We start from the raw sequence: 24,624 nt of genomic DNA, 5'->3' as shown, positions 1-24,624 counted from the left end.
GTATCTTCATGGCTACTGGCAGTATTCAACAGATCTAGGCAGACAGACTGGTATTTATTGGTATTTTCTCAACCAATTACAGAATGGGATGCTAATTCAGCTATCTGAAAATCTCTCCCCCCCCCCTCAAAAAAAATCACAGTTTTTCAGGGCTGCTGGATAGGTGGTGTTTAAAAGGATTGCCTTCCCTTTAAACACCTTCCAGCTGAACTTGTCGCTTCAGAGTTCATTCATGGTGCGGCTTTTAGCAAGCCACACACCATGAGTGAACTCCAAGCAGCAAGTTCTCCATTATACCCTATGGACCATTTTAGTCAATGGTCCCCATGGGCTATAATAGAGAATCAAGATAAAGGTATCTGGGGCTTTGGTGGGGCTATTTTTGAGGTAGAGGCACCAAATTTGCAGCATAGCTGCTGGTGCCTCTCCTCAGTCCCCTCACCAAATTTCAAAAAGATTGAACCAGGGGGTCCAATTCGATGAGCCCCAGAAGGTGCCCCCATCCTCCTTTGTTTCCAATGGAGGGGGAAAGGCTTTAAAAGGAATACGGTCCCATGCAGCAAGTGAACTCTGAAGTGGCAAAACAAAGTTTAAGTGCAGTGACACCTTTAAGACGAACAAAGTTTTATTCAAAGTATAAACTTTCATATGCATACATGCTTTGGAGTTCACTCATGGTGCCCCCATCCTCCATTGTTTCCAATAGAGGGGAAAAGGCTTTAAAAGAAACATGGTCCCAAGCAGCAAGTGAACTCTGAAGTGGCAAAACAAAGTTTTATTGCAGTGGCACCTTTAAGACCAACAAAGTTTTATTCAAAGTATAAACTTTCATATGTATACATGCTTTGGAGTTCACTCATGGCTTGGAGAAGGCATTTAAAGGGACTATGTTTCTTTTAAATGCCTTTTCCACCCTCCATTGGAAACAATGGAGGATGGGGGCACCTTCTTCTGGAGCTCATAGAATTGGACCCCCTAATCCAACATTTTGGAAACTTGTGGGGAGAGGGGTTTGAGGAGAGGCACCAGCAGTTATGTTGCAAATTTGGTGCCTCTGCCTCAAAAAACAGGCCCACCTCAGTCCCAGATACCCTCGGCTTGAGTCTCCATTATAGCCTATGGGGACCGCTGACTATAACGGTCCCCATAGGGTATAATGGAGCCAAAAAATTCAGCAATCCCAAAGATTTCTCAAATCCCAATACCATATCAATTTCGGGATTCAGGAATATTGGGAAATACCAATATTTTTCGAGTTCAATTTACCTGAACCAAAATATACGGAATTTTTTTCATGTGCACATCCCTGTTCCCTCAGATACCAAGCTCACAGGACAGAAGTAACCACTTTTTAGCTTAATCTCCTTTGCCAGATGTGATCTATGGTTTTAGGCATGTGATGCTTTACCTCTCCTTGAAATTACCCAAGCAGCATCTAATGCACATAAGACTCTCTACCTCTTGCACAGTAATTTCAGATATTTGAACAAAAACTTTGCAAGGCCAAATGAGTAATAACAGCAGTTAGAAAGAGTTTTGGAAACTAAAAAAAAAATAGCAACAGGAGAGAAAAACCTACTGAAATACGGCAGAGATGAGATGTGTGCTCAGGCTTCTTATAGGACTGATGGTGGACAGATGATCCTGAAGGTCCCAGAAAGAAAATTTTACAAAAATATGTTTTAAAAAACAATTTAAAAGAACAATTAACCAGAAAGCAACAGTAGGCCTTCTTTGCCAATGTTGTATATGCATCCCTCCGAAGTATTCATTGTGTACTGCATCCTTTAGTTCAAGAGTTCCTGTTGAGTATGGCTACAGACTGCAAGCTGATTTGAAAGGAACCTAATTAGCACAAATCGAAAACATGAGAAGCACTTGTGTGCCTACTTCTCCTGCTACTAATGTCAGCCGTCTGACTCAACAACATGGGGTCTTCCCTTATAGTCAAGCCTGTGACCATGGGCAGCATCAGCCTGCCAGTGATTTCAATCATCTGCCATTTGTGCAAATTATGATACAAACTCTTCCCCGGAACTGCATCAAATCTCATTCATCTTGGCTAAAAATGGTAAATGTTACAGTACTTCAATGCTATCATGCTCATATGCGATTCTGGCAGCACACATCCAAATTTCAAGTACCTACTGGACCTAATGCCCTTCTCCCCTGTCTGAATCAAGTTTGCTAAGGGATTCCCACAGTGCAACTCATTGATGAGGCAAGCCTCATGATCAGAATTAGTGTGTGGATAGAACTATTTTTACAGTACTGTACACTTTATTCTACTGATTTTGGAGAGTACGAATGTCCCATCTATAAATTGTTTTCAATCTGGATGCCCAGGGCTTAGTCTGCACTACATTTCTGATCTCCATGTGGAATTACCTCAGCCATTTTGATACCAGTTTGAGTTGGTTAATGAGGCCCAAAGATCATGCTTTAACAGCAAGGGCTGTCAAGTGCCTGCCAGCAGGACAGACAAATGGGACCTCTTTAGGGGTGAAAGTAAGTTAGTACAAAACAGCTCTGATTTCCAGTAAGGAACTGGCCAAAGCTTCCCTTCATTTTCAAGATCCCCACACCAGTCCCCAAAGAGTCAATACTGGAAAGAAATTTAAGGCTGTCTACTCATTTTAAAAAGTTATCATGTTTGTTGGGGAATGACACAAGGATGTTGTATTACATGTGCAATGAGACTTTTTTGGCACCTCCCTGACATATACCAGCTCTTTTTTCTGCAGGCACAGCCTACAGGGAGAAGTGGCTTTAGCCTTCCTCACGCCACACTGTTTTCATGTTCTCAAATTGTCCAGTGGGACTGATATTGGCTTCACTGTGAAACATTAAGTTGTGGCCTCAAAAGTGGTTTGTATATGCATATGTGGATATCACTGGATGGCCAACATAGAGATCAAATAGATTACATAATTGGAAGAAGATGGAGACGCTCTGTTCTCTCTGTTAAAACGAGACCAGAAGCCAACTGTAGTATAATGAATCGTTAATATCAAAAATTAGATCAAGGCTGAAGAAAAACCAGAAAACATTCACAGCACCAAAATACAATCTAAGCGACATTCCTAAAGAGTTTAAAGGCCATAGGCCTTTTCACATTTTCATTATACTTATATATTCAATATATAATTATATTTCATTATAAATTCCTGTTACTTTGTGTGTTTTTTCCTATACAGCACATATTCTGCTCCCTCTAGTGGTCAATTCAATATCACACAGATTTATGTCTGCCTTAAAAACCTGCAGTTTAAATTTTCAAGGAGATATCCTGGAAATAAAGTTGGACAATGAAGAAAGCTGACAGAAAGGAAGTTGATTGCTTTGAAACGCTGTGTTAGAGGAAAGTTATATGGAAACCATGAACTGATAAAGACAAATGAGTAAGTTCTAGATCAAAGCAAGCCTGAATTATCCCTAGAGGCTAAAATGACCAAATTGAGGTTATCTGACTTTGTTCAAACTATGAGAAGACAAGAATGGCTGGGAAGGACAATAATGCTAGGAAATGTTGAAGGCAGCAGGAAAAAGAGGAAGACCCAACATGAGATGGATTGACTCAGTAAAGCAGGCCATATTATGTTCATCACTGTAAGTCGGAATCGATGGCACTCAATACACACATGATGGAGCCAACAGAAATTCCATGGAGCCGACTGAGGACATGAAAACAGAATACCAGGATGGGTGGGTAAGGCCACTTCCCCTTATGGTCGCAAATAGAAAAGAGCCGGTGGGCACCTGGGAGGCACAAAACTCCCATCGTATGTGTGATACAAAGTCCACATGCTGTTCCCCAACTTTTGTAATGTGTAGATGGAACTTAAGTTACTTTCACTTTGGACCACTTACAGGCAAAACTAGGATTTCTGAATATCTGGGCAACTCCCAGCATTTTTTTTTTTTAAAGAACCCCCTCAACAACCCAGAGAGAACTACACACACTCAGTACCCTAGCACAGAATGCTAAACACAGTTAAATGTGGTAAAGAAGAGGAAAAAATGGAAACAGAAGACGCTTGCTGATTCAATTAAAAGCTTACAGTATTCTGGAGGAGGATGATTGGGAAATGTAGCAATCATTTTCCTTTCCCCTCCTTTGCAGTCCTTCACAGGCCCCTCATCTAGTGCTTGTGGTTGCTCATTTAGCTGATCGCTTACCCATGTCTGCACACATTTATTTGGTAGAGGTGTCTGACTAGCCATTAGCAACTAATTTGTGCTTCTCACAAGTCTTGCTTTACACCCTTGGTTGGCAACCCAATCTTAATGGGAGCCATTATTGAAACTTCACAGGCCAGCAACACTGGCTCTGTCTACAACCTACTCTTGAGCAAGCTGAGAAAAAGGCAACCCTCCTCCACATGAATGAGAACAGAGCCTTTGGATAAGGGCCCTCCCCACCTTAGGGATGCCCCCCAGTGTAGCAGGACATGGGGCAGTCACACACTCTCAGCCTCCCCTATCTCACAGAGCTGTTGTGAAGAAAAAAATGGAAGGGAGGAGAATGAGCAATGTAAGCTACTATGGGTCCCCACCAGGGAGAAAGGCAGGATATAAATGAAGGAAATCAATAAATAGACTGACAGCCTTATGAACCTCTTATATGAATACCATACAACACCAAATTGGGGGTGGGTGGGAGGCTTTCTCAACCAGTCAACCACTTATGGAAGTCTCCTCTTTAGAGGCAGGCTGGCAACAAGATGATGGTCGGAAGTGCTCTCAAGTCACAGCTGACTTACAGTGACCCAGGAGGGTTTTCAGGGCAAGAGACGTTCAGAGGTGGTTTGCCACTGCCTGCCTCTGCATAGCAACCCTGCATAGTAAACAAGGTACATGGAATAAAATAAAATAAAATCACATCTGCAGAAAACAGGTGTGCCTGAGAGAGAAAGGGAGTTCATTAGTGAAACAGTGCTGTGATTTCCAAGTTGGCTTTTTACCCCTCTCCCCAGGAATGGAAACTTTGTGCAATTACTGCTTGTGTAGACAGATGGAAGCCTGACCCAAGGATTACCTGAAGCTGATCTGTGGTTCTGATGAGACGCTGGCTCTCGTTGCCTGTTGCTACTGGTGCTGCTGCAGTTGCTGTTTATTTTCACAGCATGTCCCCCCAGGGATGACTGCTGGGTGCTGTCAAGAACAAAGACCAGAATCAGTGGAGGACACATAAGGTACTCCCCATTGCATATTCTGTCCCAGGGTCTCAAAGGCATTTCCAAAAACAGCACAACCAAGGCTCAGAATACCTCTAGGGAGATAGTTATTATAATTTCCACAGAGAAGGAAACTTACCATTCTCAGAATAGCTCAATAACATGGCACTAGCCTGTTCAACATTCAAGAAGAAGAGTTGGGTTTATACCTCACCCTTCGCTCGGAATCTCAGAGCGGCTTACAATCTCCTTCCCTTCCTCTCCCCATAATAAACACCCTGTGAGGTAAGCGGGGCTGAGAGAGCTCTGAGAGAACTGCTCTTGAGAGAACAGCTCTGAGAGAACTGTGACTGACCCTAAGACACCCAGCTGGTTGCACATGGAGGAGTGGAGAAACAAATCCGGTTCTCTAGATTAGAGTCTGCCGCTCTTAATCACTACACCAAACTGACACAACAGTTCTGTAAGCCCCAATGAAAGTGAGTTTAGCTGTACCAAAGTACCTGAGTAGATGATATTAAAACGCAAAGTCTGCCAGATCCCCCACCAACTCTGATATTCCTACTGAGCTGCCTTCTTAGAAAGGCCAAGATGGTGTTGCAGTAGAATGTCAAATTATGAATGGGGTGGAATTGAGGTTTAGGTCTCCAATCTGCCACGAAATGCATCGGGTGGCCTTTTCTTAGGCTAGCCTAACCTTACAGGTTTGTTGTGAAGATAAAATGGGCAAATGGACAGGGTCCATATATTGTCCTAAACTCCCTGGAGCATGGGCAGGATAAAAAAGTGATAAGCCCATGAACACAACGATAGGCACAAAGTTAGCCTGCAAGCTAAGGGCTGAGCTGAGAAAATGGACTTAGTTAACCAGCTGTTCACCCCAAAGGAATGGCTCCTTGCCTCCAATGCAAAGGTGCATTTACTTGAGTGGAGGGTAAATCTTAGTTAGAAACATAAACTAATATGAATTAATATGGTCAATTGTTTGCAGTTAGAATTGTTTGATTTTTGCCAAGTTATGCTTCAATAAACAGTAAAAATAAATAAATAATCCTGTGTCTTTTGGCATTTTGTCACACTCTTAAGAGTAAAAGAGAAATGTGCCTTTGAATTAGCTTGCTTTATATCCTTGGATACATCAGCACACTGGGGAAAGAAAAATCTGAATTAATGAAAATAATAGCTTAAGTTTTCAATGAGCTTGGTTTCTGTTGTCCATACTAATAGAAGAAGACTGCAGATTTACCCGCCCTTCTCTCTGAATCAGAGACTCAGAGCAGCTTAAAATCTCCTATATCTTCTCCCCCCACAACAGACATCCTGCCAATGGCTGGGGCTGATGGGAGTTGTAGGCAAAAAACATCTGGAGAGCTACTGTTGGCCACCCCTGGTATATCAATTTCATGGCTGGCCAGGGATTTCAGCCATGATCTCCATGGTACAAGTCCAGCCCTGCAGTACCCTGGCCTTGTATAAACCCTTCTAACTTCATTTATAGCTCACCCTTCTTGCCAAAGGGGACTCCTAGTGGCCCATATTATTTTCTTCTTCTCCACTTAATCCTTACAATAACCCTGCCAGGTAGGTTAGACGAAGTATGAGCGTCTGGCCCAAGGCCACCCAGCAAGTTTATAATGGCAGAGTGGTGATATCTGAACCTGCCTCAATCTGTCACTCCAAACACCACCTCACCCAGGCTCTCAATGTATCAATGTGAATTTGAATAAGAACTGTAGAGGAGCTTACCTGGAAGGATAACTTTGATGGCCAAAGTGACCTCCGCCATAAAATTTTGAGATTGTTCTTTCTGGAACCTTAAAGATTTAAGCAGGAAAAGAAATCAGAGTCCTGTTCAGTGCTCTTAAACTGTCCACATCCACACCCCCACATGAAAGGTAGACTATTCTAACTTACAAACCTGTGTAGCCCAAACCCCCAAAACTTCAGTTAGGGTACTCATGTGGTATCACAATGCAACATATACATGTACCAATAGTCTAACAACAGCTACTTTGCAGCAATGTTGATTTATATAACCAGCTGGAAGGTGATGAAGGGAAGCTGGGTCTCAAATTGGGGCTTCCAGCAGCCAGGCTCTGATGCCTTACTTCTTGTGCCAGCAGCACTTGATATAAACTACATGCTTGGTTGAAAGAGAATGCACCCCCATCAAGGGTACAATTGGGGCTGCAGTACCAGCTCTTTCCAAAGGCTTAGTCAGCTGACCACTGAAGGGTCCACCAGACCCTTCAAAGCTCCAGGCTTACAGTTCCAAGCAGCTTCTCTCTGGGGAGAGGGCAATGCTTAGCTCAGCTCCTGCTTTGGACTTGATCTCTCTGCATCCAGCTTGCTGCTTTGGACTTGATCCCTGCCTGGTTTCCCCTGCTGGCAACAGTGGGTTGAAAATTCTTTGTCCCCGAACCCCGCTGCTGGAAGTCCAACTGAGGCTCGACATCAGCCAGCAGATGGACTGAATTCAGCATCAGAGACTAATTCAGCATCCAGAAGAAACAGAATAAATTCTATGGCTCTGAATTACAGCTGCATCACCAACAAGTATAAAACCTTCAGCTCATGGGAATTTATATCTGCTCTGTGCACATCCTACAATCAGGTCACACAGAGTTTGGTAACAGATAGAGAGAGTTCAGCATCCTGAAACTTTTGGCTTTCAGTTCTTTTAATAAATTATTCAGCCCTAATGACAGCAAAGACTGGCTGGAAAATATGTGGGTAAAATCTCACAGGGACTTCCAGTGGCCATTGAGTGGGACCACAGTGCATCATGTTCCTTTACGTGGATAGCACCAAGATAACAAATTATATAAAACATGCAAAACCAGGCACATTTTCTCAGGCTTTGCCATTTATTTGAACTGCAGAATCTTTTCTAGAAACAGACTTTGCACAGACCTGGTTAAACAACACCCCCCGGCCCCTTGCCATCAGGTCATAGCTGACGAACCGGTGGGATTTTCAAAACAAGATTCAAAAAGAGGTGTACTGAAATCGCATGCCTCTGCATAGTGACCCTGGACTTCCTTGGTGGTCTCCCATCCAAATCCTAACCAGGGCTGATCCTGCTTAGTTTTCAAGATCTGGCAAGACAGGACTAGCCTGGGCTATTCAGGTCAGGAAGACACTCCACCCCTGTCTTCGCACAATTGCACAATTACAAATTCATGCAGAGAATGTTCCAGTAAGTACCTTTGGAGGCTGCTCTTCCATCTGACATACATTCCAGAACACGTCATCCTGACTGGCGCTGAGAGGTGTTGTGGCCACATCTGACAGTGAACTGCACATCTCACGACTGGCCCGCAGGTTTTCATTCTGCAAACAAATAAAGCACACATCAAATGCAATATTATTAGGGTTGTCACCTAATTAAAGAAATCTTAGTTGATTAATTCATTGATGGGATCCAATTATAAATTGAATAACCTTATAATAAAATTCTAAAGCAACAATAGTTTTAAAGCAGCAGTCAGCAGCTTTTTATTTAATGAGAGCTACTTCTGAGTAATGAAAAACTTCCTAAGCTTCCCCATCCCACTGCAGGTTTTGTTCTATCCTAGAAACAGAACATGGGGTAGGAAGTACACCAGAAATGAAGCTATTGTTTAATCAGCAGACAGGAAAAAACGTATGCAATAACACCTCCTCTTTTAAAGAGCCTAAAGCAGATCTTTTCATGATCTTTTCCAGGATGTTGTACAGATTGCACAAGCTATTCTGAAGCAGCGGCTATTAGCTCACAATCAACATTTCGGAGACCCCTCTTCAAAAGAAAAAAAGTATCTAATTTTGAGTGCTTCAAACATGTGCCACACCAATCAACACCACAGAATTAGCATTTCCCCTCCACCCTCACAAAAGAGGGAATTCCTCTTCTAAGGCGACACTTGTCATCTATAGCTTCTCTAAGAATTTGTATAAAAATAATTTATGCAACTTTAAAACATCAGTAGTCTGATATAAAGGAGGGGACAACATTTCAGGTGTAGCCTGTGCCTGGTCTGAGGAGCTTCCAATCTATGTTTGAACAGTGGCGAGACACAGCAAGGGACAGGATAAGAATGGAGCAATGCTTGGTTTTGTTTCAGCTGGGAAGGAAGCTAAGTAGTTAAGTCAAGGGCTTCAATCAAGAGAAAGGTTTGTTTTATTCACTTCAGCTATACCCTGCCTTTCTCTCCAATGGGGCCTCCAAGTGGGTTATGTTTTTCCCCTCACCTCCATTTTATCCTCACAACCCTGTGAAGGAGGTTAGGCTGAGATTGTGTGATTGGCCCAGGGTCACCCAACAAGCTTCCATGGCATAAGTGGGGATCCGAACCTGGTCTTCCAGACTCTTGCATGACACTCCATCAAATAAGTAGAGCCTAGGTGCAGAGGTGTCGAACTCATTTGTTATGAGGGCTGGATCTGACATAAATGAGACCTTGTTGGGCCAAGCCATGCGTGTCATAAAATGTAATTCCAGGTAGTGAAGATATAAACTTTTTAAAGGACACAGACAAACACAAAGATTTTTTTTAAAATTTAAAACATGCTTAAAAGATTAGCACTCTAGCAATATTTTGTTTATTTAAAAGTCTCTGATAACTGATACCTCTTGCTCTGAATTATTGCATCAAAATCTGGAGACAATGTCTGTGCTGTAGCAATCATGAGTATGCTGTTCAGGTGCTGTTCAGGTGTGTATCTGTAAATTGCAAACCTACTTTTGATTTATTGACCTTCATTAGAGAAAACCATGGTCAATGCTTTGAGCCTAAAACCCAAAGGAAAGCATGAAATGGCTGGGCATTGCCAGCTTTTGTACGTAAGCTGCTTTTTGTGCTGGTCAAGAGCATGTGAAGGCACCATGACACAGACTGAGGGCTATGTATATGTCTACAAAACAGTACCACTATCAGGTCAGCTACTGAAGTTGCAAGAGAACACAAACCAGCAGCTCTGCCTTTGCCAAAGCCAGCACTTGCAGGAGGAAGGAGGAGAGTTGATTTTATGCCCCGCCTTTCACTACCTGAAAGAGTCTTGGAGCAGCTTACAATCACTTTCCCTTCCTCCTTTGACATCTGACATTTTCTAGGAATCTTTGGACTAAAAAATAATGGGAAGAATGCATCTGCATAACACTAAAAATAAATCATTAACTGGATAGCCCAGGATAGTTTGATCTTGCCAGATCTCAGAAGCTAGTCGACCCTGGTTAGTATTTGGATGGGAGACCACCAAGAAGTTCAGGGTCACTGTGGAGAGGCAGACAATAGCAAACCACCTCTGAATGCTTCTTGCCATGAAAACCCAAAGGGGTTGTCATAAGTTGGTTGCAACCTAATGGCAAAATAAAATAAAAAAGCAAAGCAAAAACCACTTCAAAATTTCTGTCACATATTTCACTGAGAAGCCTTTTAAAAACGCACAGCTTCAAGCTGGATCTTTTAATATACTCTTCATACTAGGCTTCTGGCTAAATAAAAACACCAACCTTTGAAATCCACAAATTAATAAAGGTGACTGAGCAATGTAACTAAGCTCCAAAACAGAAGATGTTAAAAATATCTGCTGAATAAATGTCAGTCAACATTCCTGAATAAGCAAACAGGAATGGATCCATTAGGTGTCCTGATGGTTTATGGCTAAAACAGCCCTTCACTGAAGGTGGCCCTTGAATTCCCTGGCCCCAAACTGCCCCTCTTGACCAGACAGAGGTAGAAGGTCAGGTTGTTAGCATTCATACCTGTTTTAAGCAATCAACAGGCTAGTATTACCATCAGCCTTAGCCAATCAAGAGTCTTCATACTGTCTGCCAGTTGCAGGGACTATTATTATCTTCCCTTACATGCCTGAAGATAGATCCAAGTGGGCAGCCGTGTTGGTCTGAAGCAGTTGAACAAACCAGGAGTCAAGTAGCATCTTTAAGACCAACCAAGTTTTATTCAGAGCGTAAGATTTCATGTGCTAAAAAGGGGATCCAAGGCTTAAGCAAACACCATTCATGGTAGCTAGGCCTCAGCTCAAATGTCAAGATTTCTGGTTCAGAGCTCCAGCATGTATTCATAAAGCAACAGAGTATGAAAAATTAGAGGTAGACCAAGAGAGAAGTGAGTTGTCCACTCATGACAAATATTAAAGCCACAATCCTCATTCCTCCAGTCCTCTATAAGCAGTGCCTTGCCAGGGCTGGTGTGAGCTGATTTGTTCAGCTTATGTGGATCCTATATCCCCAACATAGCCCTGTCAGAAATACGAGAGGAATGCCTGCAGCCATACCATCTTGTTCTACTATTCTGTCAGATCTCACATGCTGAGAAGGAATGGAGCTCTCAAAAGGGGTATTCTTTATTCATTAGCAGACATTTCTCTCCTCTGAGTCAGAACTGGTTTAGGGTCACAACAACTTGCTGATAACTGCTGTGCTTCAAGCTCTCTCTTTCAAATTCAAAAATAAAATAAAATAGACCCCTTTATCCCTGGTAACTCTTATGGACACCCTAGCAGATTTTGCAAGAATGAACTGTTTTAAATGCACAATGCCACTTCAAAAAGCCTTTTTGAGATTTTTTTTTTAAACCACAGAAGTAATTCTGCTAGGACCACAGTCTTAAGTGTACTCAAGGCATTTCAAATTCATTCTACAGGGTTTGTCTTTTTCCTGCCCCAATAACCTTGAAAAAAAGTACCTAACTAAACTGGGGGAAGAGGCTATTGACTCTAAGAAGCAGTCCTATGCATACTTAATCAAGAGGAAGTCCCTTTGAATTAAAAGATTATTCATGGAAGTATGAATCCTTGAAGAAACTTCTTAACCACCACTGAAAGAAACAGCCAACCCCATTTCCCCTACAATTATTACAGTCTTAAGGTGGAAAAATCTATTTCTGCATGCTTCTGTTTTTGTTTTTTCCATCCAGTAAAAGTGCTCAGCTCTTTCATCTCAGTTCTTGGTGAATATTTTAGCTCTATGCTCCTACAGGAAATCACTTTTTCGGCAGGTACAGCATCTAATAATATGGTACTTAAAGTATCTTTCCCTCTTTTTGTCAAATATGATTGCAGCTAATTATAGTATTTACTTACCAGACTGGTTTGTAGTGTCAAGCTGTTTTCAAAAGCAGCTAGCCTTGGTATCAGAGGATAGGTTTTATCAAGCCTGTTATCAAGGTGCCACCTGCCTATCATTTTTACAGCCCCTGAGTCAGCAAAACACTTAAACATATTCTGAACCATTTCAATGGAATACCTGAAATCAGCAGAACTAGATAATGTGTTTGAAAGTCAACACTTCCAATAACCTACCTTGGTGAGCTGGATGAACAAGTCCAGCTGCATCCACGAACGACCCAGGAAGCACAAGCAAGTGGTTTTTCTCTGGTTACAAAACTCATCCCAGATCACCTTATAATTGGGGGAGGACTAAAAGCAGTAGTGGAAGATTCAGACTAGCTAGGTCAAAGTGGTTGGTGTTTCCTCCACTGTCCAGTGATAAGGGTGCGTGGGTGCGTGGACATGACTCTTTCAATACGGATGAATGCATAGGACTTCTTTTTGTTCTTGCATGCAGTCATTGTGAGCTTTTCTATTTTGATTGTTTTTGTTGCAGATGTCCCCAATTTGTTTATTTTCTGCCATTACAGTAGCACAGAATTGTAGGATTGGAAGGGACCTGCAGGGTCATCTAGTCCAACCCTCTGCACAGTGCAAGAAATTCACATTCCACCCCACCCCCCACCTCCAGTTACCCTTGGCCAGAAGATGGCATAAAGAAGAAGAACCACTCTCCAGGATCCCTGGCAAAACTGGCCTGGAAAAAAATTATGACATGATCCCAAAGTGGTGAGCAGCATTTCCCTGAGCATGTAAGAAGGGGCTATGAGAACTAAGCACTGATGCAAGCCCTCCTTCTCATGATCAGCCCAAGTTCACAGAATCAGCATTGCTGCCAGATGTCCACCTAGCCTCTGTTTATACTCTGTTCATATGCAACTGATGAAAAAACAACATAAAAACTTGGTAAATGTAATTGGAAATTTTGACATGGGAAAACAGAAAATGACATGAACATTATGATCCATGTGAACAAGGAAGAAGCAGAAACTAAGCAGGGAGTTTCAAGCTGAATATGGTAGCAGTCCTAGTTCCTCACTGTCCACCACCTCTCCAGTGCTTCAACGTATGGAAAATGACTGCACAATACCTGCAACTATGATGGCAACCATCAGCATTAAGATTAAGGGCAAAAAGAGTAACTCCACCTCTTAAACCTAAGATTGTAGTTGTACTGTAGTCCCATAAGCTGTAGTTTACAGCATCTAACGGGAGGCAGACATGGAGGTGGGAATTTGAGTTTATGACCACAGAACCTCAGAGCAAAGAATCAGGCAACAGGCAGACAGGGCTGAATTGAGACAAGTCATGACACTGGGATAAGAACTAATCAAAGAGACAAGACAGGATGAACAGAAGGAGAGGAAAAAACAGACCAGACCAGAGATATCAAACAGAAAAAGCCACAGAACTCCAAAGCACAAACTAATGATTAGATTACCAGCAGCATCTTCCTGCTTTCCTTTATGGGGGCTACTTGCAGGCTGGAACCAAGAAAATAGGGAGGCTTAAGTGTCCTCCGAAGGTCAGGTAAGACTGAAGGGAAATGGCTTAAATGCACAAAGCATCGTTTGTACAAAAACAGCTAAAAGATGGAGAAAAGATCCACAGTGAAGAGAAACTAGACATTATGGGCGATTAGAAACCTTGGGTCTCCTTCTTCTAAAAAGGTAAAGGTAGTCCCCTGTGGAAGCGCCAGTCATTTCCAACTCTGGCGTGATGACTCATCATGACGTTTTCATGGCAGACTTTTTACAGGGTGGTTTGCCATTGCCTTCCCCAGTCATCTACACTTTCCCTCCAGCAAGCTGGGTACTCATTTTACTGACCTTGGAAGGATGGAAGGCTGAGTCAACCTTGACCCAGCTTCCTGAACCCAGCTTCTGCTGGGATCGAACTCAGGTTGTGAGCAGAGCTTGGACTGCAATACTGCAGCTTACCACTCTGAGCCATGGAGCTCCTTCTTCTAGATCCCCAGTAATGTCTGGTAAAATAAAACATGTCATGTGGTGTCACTGGATGCATTTACACACACTGGATGCATTCACACACACGCATGTTCTTACTGGGTAAGAACAGCAAAATCCACTTGCAAACAGTCGCTGTGTGGAAGCACCCACTGTGCTTCATGTATTCCTACCTTGGCTCCATTTCACTAGCAAGCACTTGCAAAGGGAGGAGGAAAACTCAGTGTGATGAGAAGAGGATGGAGGAGACCCAGGGCTGCAATTTTCAGTAGCAGCCACACATTATCCATAAGATTCAGCTTCTCCTGAGTAAAGAAATGGACTTGGGGACTTGGGAACGACACTGTTTCCCTCATGGTGGCATAGATGACAGCAAATTGCATGCACTCTTCCTCTCCTCACCCACCACAGGCTGAACTAGACACCTGTCAGAAAGCCAACCCAAAGGTGTGACAGTTCTTCCAGCTAAAATCACAGCTGTCCTCCTCCTGGAGTAAGACATGACACTAAGAACAAAAAGTGGCAGTCAGAGACGGCAAATGGTATTTCTAAGGAATACATGGGGGGGAAATCATCCAGAAGCTCCTAAACAGACAGGATAGCATAACAGCTAAGCCATCAGGAAGTCTGTGGTTTGACTTATTTATACCACCCTCCTCCAAAGCCCTCTGAACTACACATACACACCTGAGCAAAGATTGGAACCCAGAGCAGTGTGGTAAAAGTCCAGCATTGCAGACACTATACTATGGTGGCTCTCCATGAACTTTTAGGTAGGCCTCAGGAAAGCCACACTCTCATGCTCAAGCCCCAACCCCCAGTTCTGGAGATAATAAAATGAATCCATTTCACATGGTTGTAATGACTGCAACATTAAGTATATAAGGCAAATTGAACAATTTAAGACACTCAATGCCAAGTATGATTATTTTTAGACTTAGAGAGCCAGTTTGGTGTAGTTAAGTGTGCGGACTCTTATCTGGGAGAACCGGGTTTGATTCCCCACTCCTCCACTTGCACCTGCTAGAATGGCCTTGGGTCAGCCATAGCTCTGGCAGAGGTTGTCCTTGGAAGGGCAGCTGCTGTGAGAGCCCTCTCCAGCCCCACCCACCTCACAGGGTGTCTGTTGTGGGGGGAGAAGATATAGGAGATTGTAAGCCGCTCTGAGTCTCTGATTCAAAGAGAAGGGCGGGGTATAAATCTGCAATTCTTCTTCTTCTCCCAGGCATCTTTTGTCAAAAGATCTAAAATATCAGGGCTGAGAAAAACCACCATGAGAACTGCAGACCCTCCAGAGTCCCATCACAAACCCTCAGGAATCCTAGTCTGAGAAGTGCTGTACTATGGGTATGATTAGTAACTAAAGAAATTACATCTGTCAGCTGAGGATGCATGAGAGGAAACACAATCCTCCCAAGTTGGTTTTTCAGTGGAGAGAAATAGCTCACACCTTTTCTCCTGGGAAATTATGGTTCATGTATACAATATGGCCACATTTCCCACCACACCAAGATGCCAAAGTGACTCTGGTAAAGGATGCTTTGGATCTATCTCCTCTTCAGAGTACAGAAAATAAAGCAACTCTCACTGAATTTGCAATGCCTGTTTCAAAAGGTCCCAAGCATCGACACCTGCTCTTTCAAGTGGGTGCTCAATTCCTACGTGTAATGGCAAGCCATGTTAATTCAGTGGACATGGTTAAAACTAGTTCTTGCTCCTTTCAGTCAGTTTTAGCATGGTTTTGTCCCACATTGAGGCCAAAGAATGTGATGGGAAGGATGTCAAGAAAGGATTCAACCACTCAGCTCTTACAAAGAAAGGAACTGCAAGGCGATTGACCTCCCCAAGCAAAAGTATATCAGGTGACACTTCCTGTCCTTTAGAAAGGCTTCCAGTGACTTAGGAAAGGGAACAAAGCAGGAATCAAGTATCACCTTTAAGACCAACCAATTTTTATTCAGAATGTAAGCTTTCCTGCGCTCTCTTAAGCACACTTCATCAGACAAGGGGATCAGGTATTGTGAGCTGAAATACAAGCAGTCTGGCAAACCAACTGGTCACATAAAACAGTGTGGCTAGGCCATTTGGTCTGGATAGCCATAAAAGGTAATAAAATTCTCTGCCAAACAGTGTTTCTGCAAATCTAGGTGAATCACAAAAGGACATGTATATCCAACTTGTAGTCCACCCAATCAACTTATCAACATAAATCTATACATATTAAGCATCATTCTAGTCTGCCATTAGAAAACAAGACTACATAAAATAAAAATGGGTTAAGTATATGTAATGAGATAAATAGTTAATATCCCTTATTTGAGTATGTCAATATAAAACATTATTCTGATACATTATTATAAAAGAGAAATACATTGGAATACTGTGGATGTATTCTTTAACCTTCCAAAGCATTTAATGGGTGACCTCAAGGTAGCTGTTTTACTGCAAAGGAACTTCAAGAACAGAATGGAGAGAGAAACTGCTGAATTACAAATTATTATGAAACTTGGAACAAACACCTCTCCAGGACTGAACAGGACATTGGTTTTTTATCTCATTACATATGCTAAACCCACTCTCAGTGAGTATAGCTATACATCCACAGTATTCTCTTTCATAATAGTGTATCAGAATAATGTTTTATATTGACATAAATAAGGAATATTGGCTATTTATCTCATTACATATACTTAACCCATTTTCATTTTATGTATTCTTATTTTCTAATGGCAGACTAGAATGATGTTAATATGTATAGATTGATGTTGATAGGTTGATTGGGTGGACTACAAGTTGGATATACATGTCCCTTTGTGATTCACCTAGATTTGCAGAAACACCGTTTGGCAGAGAATTTTATTACCTTTTATGGCTATCCAGACCAAATGGCCTACCCACACTGTTTTATGTGACCATGTGACCAGTCAGTTTGCCAGACTGCTTGTATTTCAGCTCATAATACCTGATCCCCTCGTCTGATGAAGTGTGCTTAAGAGAGCGCACGAAAGCTTACTTTCTGAATAAAAATTGGTTGGTCTTAAAGGTGACACTTTATTCCTGCTTTGTTCTACTGCTTCAGACCAACACAGCTGCCCACTTGGATCTATTAGGAAAGGGAATTTCGTTCTGATCAGCTGACCAAGAAGAAGACTGCAGATTTATACCCTGTCTCCTCTCTGAATCAGAGACTCGTAGTGGCTTACAATCTCCTATATCTTCTCCCCCCACAACAGACACCCTGTGAGGGGGATGGGGCTGAGAGGGCTCTCACAGCAGTTGCCCTTTCAAGGACAACTCCTGTGATAGCTATAGCTAACCCAAGGCCATTCCAGCAGCTGCAAGTGGAGGAGTGGGGAATTAAACCTGGTTCTCCCAGATAAGAGTCTGCGCACTTAACCACTACACCAAACTGGCACTCAAAACAAAGGGACAACCAAAGTATGTATAGACAATGACAAATGCCCACCTGTTGCTCTAGATTTTCTATACAGGTCTACACACAGAGAGCATAAGCTCTATGAAAACAATGTGTGGATAAATCACTCTGTGTGGATTTTGGTGTTGGAGGGCGTAATCCTGACCCCTCCTCCTTACATCAACAGTTCCATTTTGGTTGACCGAGCAGGGCTTGTGTCTTCTTTGCTTCACAAAATATCAGGTGCATTTAGAGTGTCATATGAATTATACACAGTAAAATATTTCCAATGGAAATAGAAACTGCCTGTAGATGGTCCAAGACTTCCTGTGAAACATGTAAGAATAATCTCCTAGAATCAATCCAGTCAGGCATTAATGTCGCCACAAATAACAGTCATCTCAGCAGATCCTGCTAGGCCTGTGAAGCATTCAGCTTCTCATCCCCCAGGAAACAGCAGGATCAACAAATGCTTGACTGTCACAGGCCAGGTCGACCCTTCCTGCCTCTATTATGTTTGTGTTCTTGGTTGTAACTGGGCAGAGAAGTTTCGCATTGAGGTTGGCTGAAAGTACAGGAGGGCACGCATTATCTTCGGAAATAAGTCTCAAGATACAAAGAGCAGGGGATGGAAAAGGATGAATTGAACTATTCAAAATATTCAAAACTTTAAAATATGTTCAGAGCTGAGAGCATAATTTCACACCAAACCAATTTTAAAAAATGCAGTACATTTTGGCTTCTCTGCCATCTAATCTGTTGGTTCTGGATTGAAAGGGGAAAAAAAGAGAAGAAAGTGATCAATTCCCAAGTGTATGGGATACCCAGATATATCTCTGTATGGAGAAGTGGTTTTTAAGAACATTCTGTTTACAGGGAAACTGTTCTCACTCTGACTTGTCTGCTGAGGAATTCCTATGAATTGGAGCCCTAGATTCCAACCAATAGTTCCCCATCATTGCACACTTAAGGGAAGACTGATAGTGGGATGCAAACTCTCTTTCATGGAAACCTACCAGCCAGCCATTACAGTTTTTCTCATTGAGGAACCACATATACATTCCCACAAAATCCCCCAAACACTGTTAGAAAACCACTGGGAACTGTTATAGCACTCAGAGGTAGGATTTGAGAGAACCAGGTTCAAAAGCTCACTTTGCTATGGAAACTCACTGACTGACCTTTGGTTAGGCAGTTTCTCTCAGCCTAACCTACCTCCTAGGGTCTCTGTCATGAGGACAGAGTGGAGGAGACAAGAACGCTGTAGAAAACTCTCCAAAATTTACAGCTGGTACAGAATGCTGAAGCCAGAACTTTGAGTGGAGTGCTGATACTGACGTTCAAAGCCCTACATGGTTTGAGGGCATCATACCTTAAGGAACGCCTTCTACCATATGAACCTTCCATCTACTCTGGTCATCTCTGGATGCTCTGCTTCAGGTGCTGCTTCCCTTAACTAGATGTTACAGCTTGTTTCAGCACTTGAAAAGGCACAGGGGCAGGGGGAAACAAGATTGCCTGGTCCCACCATGCCATGAGCCTGATAAGGCCCAATCAGGATCAGGCCTTCACAACATTTTTAAATGTCCAAATTCAGTTCTAAAATGGCACTGGCATTCATGGATCTGACTCATGGATGCTGTAATGCAGGGGTGTCAAACATGCAGCCCAGGAGCCAAATCAGGGCCCCAAGCAACTGGCTGTCATCTGCTTCCTTTTTCCTCTCACTTGCTCCCTTCTGCATCACAGCTTGCTTTGCCAGGCTTGCTCAATCGCACAGGAGCTACAGAGCAAAACCTCTATTTTCTCCATGGCTAGGACTCCTCCCTTGAGCAGGAAAGGGGGAGGCAGAGCTTGCTTTTCCAGACTCCCTCAATCACACAGCAAAGCTACTGAGCCAAGCCTCTCTTCCTTCTATTGGCTGAGGCTCCTCTCCATCCTGGTCTCCATCCTCCTCTCCATCTTTCGAGCCAGAGCTTCCTTTGCTCAGTTCCCTGGATCCCATGGGAGATATACAAAGAAAGTACCTTTAAGACCAATGAGTGCTAATGTTTTAAGAATGTTTTAAGTTTTTTAAAAATTTCATTGCATTTGTCTGTGTTCCTTATAAAGTTTATATCTCTGCTACCTAACCTTAAATAGGAACACACACAGCCCAGCCCAACATGGTCCAGCCAGACAAGGTCTCATTTATGTCAGATCCAGCCCTCATAACAAATGAATTTGACACCCCTGGTCGAGTTTGGTCCTAAGAAGAACCCAAATTGCAGATTCCTGGTTAGAAACAGTGGTTTGACAACTGGTGGGGCAATTGTCACAGTTGCAAATCTGTGGCCCAGCAACAAAGATAAATCTGAAGCCACCAGCTCCAGATTAGTCACAAAGCAATGCCATACGACTTCTTCACCTAGGCCTCAAAGACTGCTGTGTAATGCTGCTTAATTCATTAGTACTACTTTCCTTCTGTGAAAACAACAATTGCCATTCTTCACTTCCTGCCTGCTGTTCAGCATTATCCATTTTCAAAGAAAGATGGCAGCCCAAATGGAGGCATTCATAAATGGTTGAGTCTCTCCTACCTGAGCAAATCCTGCTCTTTGCAGCGCTGGCGTGCAAGGACTGGAACTACTGCCAGATCCCAGCCTACCGTGAGAGACGGCTTCATGTCCCAGAAGGGCTGCCCAGTTGAGATCCGTTTGGATGCTTTCACTCTTCTTGCTTTTGGTCTGGAAATAAATCAATGAAGACAGATGCACAGCAAGATTCAGTACAGAGAACACAGTTGCATCTTTTACAGCATGACACATACCTGTTTCACTGCACAGCCATATTGTCTTCACGGAGACCTTCTACATCTTTTCCAGCAAGTTCATCCTCTGAATTTTAAATCCATCTTTTGCTCTGGATGTATATATTATTATTAATGCTCAAGAGTTGCCCGTTTCCCAAAAGCATTAAAATGAAACTCCCTTATGAACTGGGAATTTTGGACACATTTTGACTTGCAGACTATTTGAATACTTTTTGTCTAAGTTGTCAAGATAAATTTTTTTTTAAACCTCACGTTTTGAATGCAAATGGTTCTTGCGAATAACAAATTTCTGCTGGAACTCGGAATGGATTTGAAATTACAGGAGGGGAAGCTGTTAAACAAAGCCTGCTTGCTCTCAACTTTTTTTTATCATTGTAAGGAAGTCACTGATTATATACACTTGGCTGTATGTATATATCTTTATCTATACATATAAGCACATGTATGTATACCAGTTCCCCATAGACCATCACTCTGTAATTGTTGGTTCTTCCCTAAACAGGGGCCCATGATATGGGAAGAAGTACTTCCTCACATTCTGTCCAAACTGCCAGTTAAGATCCTCTTCCCAAGGCCAGCTCTCTGTATCCCTATTTGCACAGAGGTGAAGGGTTTAGTAACCAGAGGTAGGGCTTTGGTGGTGGTGGTGCCCTTACCTTTTGAATGCCCTTCCCCTTATGGTTCACAAGGTGCCTACTGTACTGCCTTTTAGGCAGCAAGCCAACATACTTCTCTTGACTCAGGCTTTTATAACCTTTATGCAGAGTTCACCTTCATTCGCAATGACCAAAGCTGAAGCAGCATTAGCAAGCACTTCAGTAGTATCCACCACTACTTTCTCCCATATAATTATCATACAGCGGTGTGTAGTACAGCCAGGAGATCCTAAGATTATCTGGCAGCCAAAAGTGCTAGCTCTTTTAGTGTTATGCACCACTAGGTGGTGAGCAGTGTTCCCTATAAGCTGAGCTCATGTGAGCTAGCTCACAGTTTTTTTAGCCTCCAGCTCATATATTTTTGTCTTAGCTCAGGAAAAATGGCCCCAGAGCAAACTAATTTATACAGAAGCTCACAACTTTAATACCAGTAGCTCACAAAGTAGAATTTTTGCTCACAAGAGTCCACAGCTTGGAGGGAACATTGGTGGTGTGCTAGACTTATTTTTAAGCCAAGAGATGTTTTAGAGGTGGTTTGTCATTGCCTGACTCTGTGTCACATCCCTTGTATTCCTTGGAAGTTGCCCCTTCAAATACAGCCCAGGGCTGACCCTGCTTAGCTTCTGAGAGCTGACAGGATCGGGCTAGCCTGGGCTATCCAGGTCAGGGATGTCTCTCACATAAACTAGTGGTTACCATTCACTTCTACTGACAAAAATAAGGTACCACCCTTTGGGACATTCCTGAAGTAAAAGCCAACCTTACCCTCTACCTCACACTGTGGCTGGGCCTTTCTAAGTATGAAGTAGTGATTAGAGTGTTGCACCAGAATCTAGGAGAACCAGGTTCAAATCCCCACTCTGCCATGAAAACTGGCTGGATGACCTTGGGCCAGTCACATACTTTGAGCCTATCCTACATCACAGGATTGTTGTGAGAATAAAATGGAAGAGAGGGTAAGCTGCTTTGGGTCACTACTGGTGAGAAAAGCGAGCATACATAAAATAAATAAAAGTCCCGTAGGAGGGTTACAGCTCCCAGGAGTCCTTATAATGGACAAATCTTCCCCCTTGCATGTTCCCAGCCTGTCATAAAGACAAGCTTTGTGCTGGTTTTATGATAACCCCTGGGACATAACAAAAGATGGGCTTTGGATAGGGGAACTGGTGGTCACAGGTGTATGATGTGTGTGTGCTTACCCCCTTCACTTTCCTGCTACTTATCCCTGGCTTACTGTTTCTCCCAAGCTGGTCCCTCCCACACCCACCCACCAGAATTCCTTCTAATCTCACAGCAGAGGTGGTAGAAAAGCTGAGGGTAAAAGGGCCAAGGAGCAGGTGTTGCAAAAGAAAAACATTGTGTGTGTGATTCAGCACCATCAGTCTACCACCTACCCACTGAATTATCCTTGGAAAATGCCACTGGACCTTCCATTCATATTGAGGAGAAACATGACATTGACAATAAAGTATTTACTAAATAATGTTTATATCTGGTCTTTGTTATAATAAAGGGAGCTTTCATGATCGTGGTGGAAAGTGCACTCAAGTTGCAGCTACTTGTGGAGATCCCGTAGGGCTTTCGAGACAAGAGACTAACAGAGGTGGTTTGTCAATGCTTGCCTTTGCATAGCAACCCTGGTCTTTCTTGGTGGCCTCTCATCCAAGTACTAAGGAGGGAGGACCCTGCTTAGCTACTGCTTTGTTCTATTGCGTCAGACCAACACGGCTGCCCACTAAGATCCAATGAGGTTGGGCTAGCCTGGGCCATCCAGGCCAGGGAAAGGAAGCTTTCATAAGATAAGGCTATCACCTCAATGTTTGTTTAGTTTGCTCAAACAGACTTCGGCCTGCGTATATGTTTGCAGCTGTCCTCCTCTGGTGATGATAGACTTTTCAAACCCATCTAATAGGAGTGTATATAAATAACCAATTAATAAGTTCCTTCAAAATGCAGAACATTCTTCTCCCCCCCCCCCACCCCACAATACGATCTGCCGCACTTTCCTCAGCAGGGATGGCTCCTCCTCTTTGTTAACGTAACACCAGGAGATCAAACTAAATGACAACAGTCTCAATAAGAACTAATTACTATTTCACAGGGGGCAAATGGTTCAATGCTCGTGTCCCCATGAATCCTGAATAACACCCCCTAAAAAAAAACACCCACCCAATGCGATGCCAATGGGATTAAAGAAATGAGGCATCTAAAGCTGCAGAACTATAAACAGTGACAGTATGGTGTCAGAAACACACAAGGCACAATCAGTACTTGCAAAGGAAATTCCAGAATTACTCCCGCTCCAATTTGCCTCACTTTAATGCCTCAGATTTCCAACTGAGACTCACTGCCTACAACTGCTAATGTCAGAAAATCAGAACAGTACATTTAGATTAAAATTTAACAGTAATGGCATGGACTAAATTTCTACAATGCATTTTATTCCAGTACAAAGAGGTCATTTATGGAATACATGCCAGAGACACAGATGAATATTACAGCTGACATTTGCTAGGTCCCCCCACCCCCTGTCCTGGACACCGGGGGAGGGGGGACGAGAGGAGAAAAAGCGAGGCAGCTGAAGCAATGAAACTTGTGTTTTCCTTCTCCTAAAACTTAGAAACTGCCCTGACTTGAATAGCCTAGGATAGCCTAGTCTCATCAGAGGGTCTAAATAAGGTCTGCCCTGGTTTGTACTTGGATGGGAAAACACTGAGAAAGTTCTGGGCTGCTATGCAGAGGAAAGCAATGGCAAACAACTTCTATTAGTTCTTCCTCTGAAAACTCCATGAGAGGTTGCCGTAAGTTGGTTGCAACTTTATGGCACCACCACCACCAAAGCCTAGAAACAGCACAATCTAATGGTCATTTCTAATTACTCATTCATTGGTGTTTCTACTAGGCTACAGATAAGATTTTGAAAGGCCCAAGGCATTAATGGGTCCCCTTAACCAATAAAAGTGGAAAGTATGGGATAAGCTGAGCATCTGGAAAAAAACCTTTTGTTTGGATAGTTCACGCAAGCAAGACCCACTGTGTCAAATCCTTCATTGCTTAAACTATCGATTTCCACCTGTCTGTCAAGCAACTAAAAGACCACTGGCGCATCCTATTCTCCAAAATACTGTTGTCTATGAATATTCTCTCTCCATCATTTTTCTGTTTGCCTACAGAAGATCATAGCTCAGTATTCTGCATTAACATCAAGAGTAACACACAACCCCTAATGGAGATCAGAACCCAGAATTCTCCTTACAGGGCATGTACTGAAAGGATGGGATTTTTAATTTAAAAAACTGTGAATATGTCAAAATGCTTAAAAGAAAGCTCACTAAGATAAAGCAAATGTGATGCATCTGACTGAACGTTTCATCCAGCCTCACTGCCATTTCTGTGGTCCATTTTGCTTCCTCCCATTTTGAAGCAGGGGGAAGTGAAACCAACTGGTGAAATGGCTTGCAGCTGTTTAAACCTAACAGGTGAG

At 42.8% G+C, this 24,624-nt stretch overlaps 1 protein-coding gene across 1 annotated transcript in view; it reads right to left on the bottom strand.

Moving 5' to 3' along the window:
* NRK (Nik related kinase) overlaps nt 1-24,624 on the bottom strand; it is a 121,811-nt gene that overhangs the window by 32,728 nt on the left and 64,459 nt on the right. The window contains exons 15-19 of the mRNA XM_060249208.1: nt 20,252-20,398; nt 8,385-8,510; nt 6,924-6,991; nt 5,045-5,154; nt 1,580-1,650 (exon numbers count right to left, since the gene is read on the bottom strand). Of these exons, the coding sequence (XP_060105191.1) occupies nt 1,580-1,650; nt 5,045-5,154; nt 6,924-6,991; nt 8,385-8,510; nt 20,252-20,398 (522 nt within the window). The remainder of the gene's footprint in view (nt 1-1,579; nt 1,651-5,044; nt 5,155-6,923; nt 6,992-8,384; nt 8,511-20,251; nt 20,399-24,624) is intronic.

The sequence above is a fragment of the Heteronotia binoei genome, chromosome 11, assembly GCF_032191835.1.
Source record: "Heteronotia binoei isolate CCM8104 ecotype False Entrance Well chromosome 11, APGP_CSIRO_Hbin_v1, whole genome shotgun sequence".
Taxonomy (NCBI): Eukaryota; Metazoa; Chordata; class Lepidosauria; order Squamata; family Gekkonidae; genus Heteronotia; species Heteronotia binoei.
This window is presented reverse-complemented; position numbering and strand designations above follow the sequence as displayed.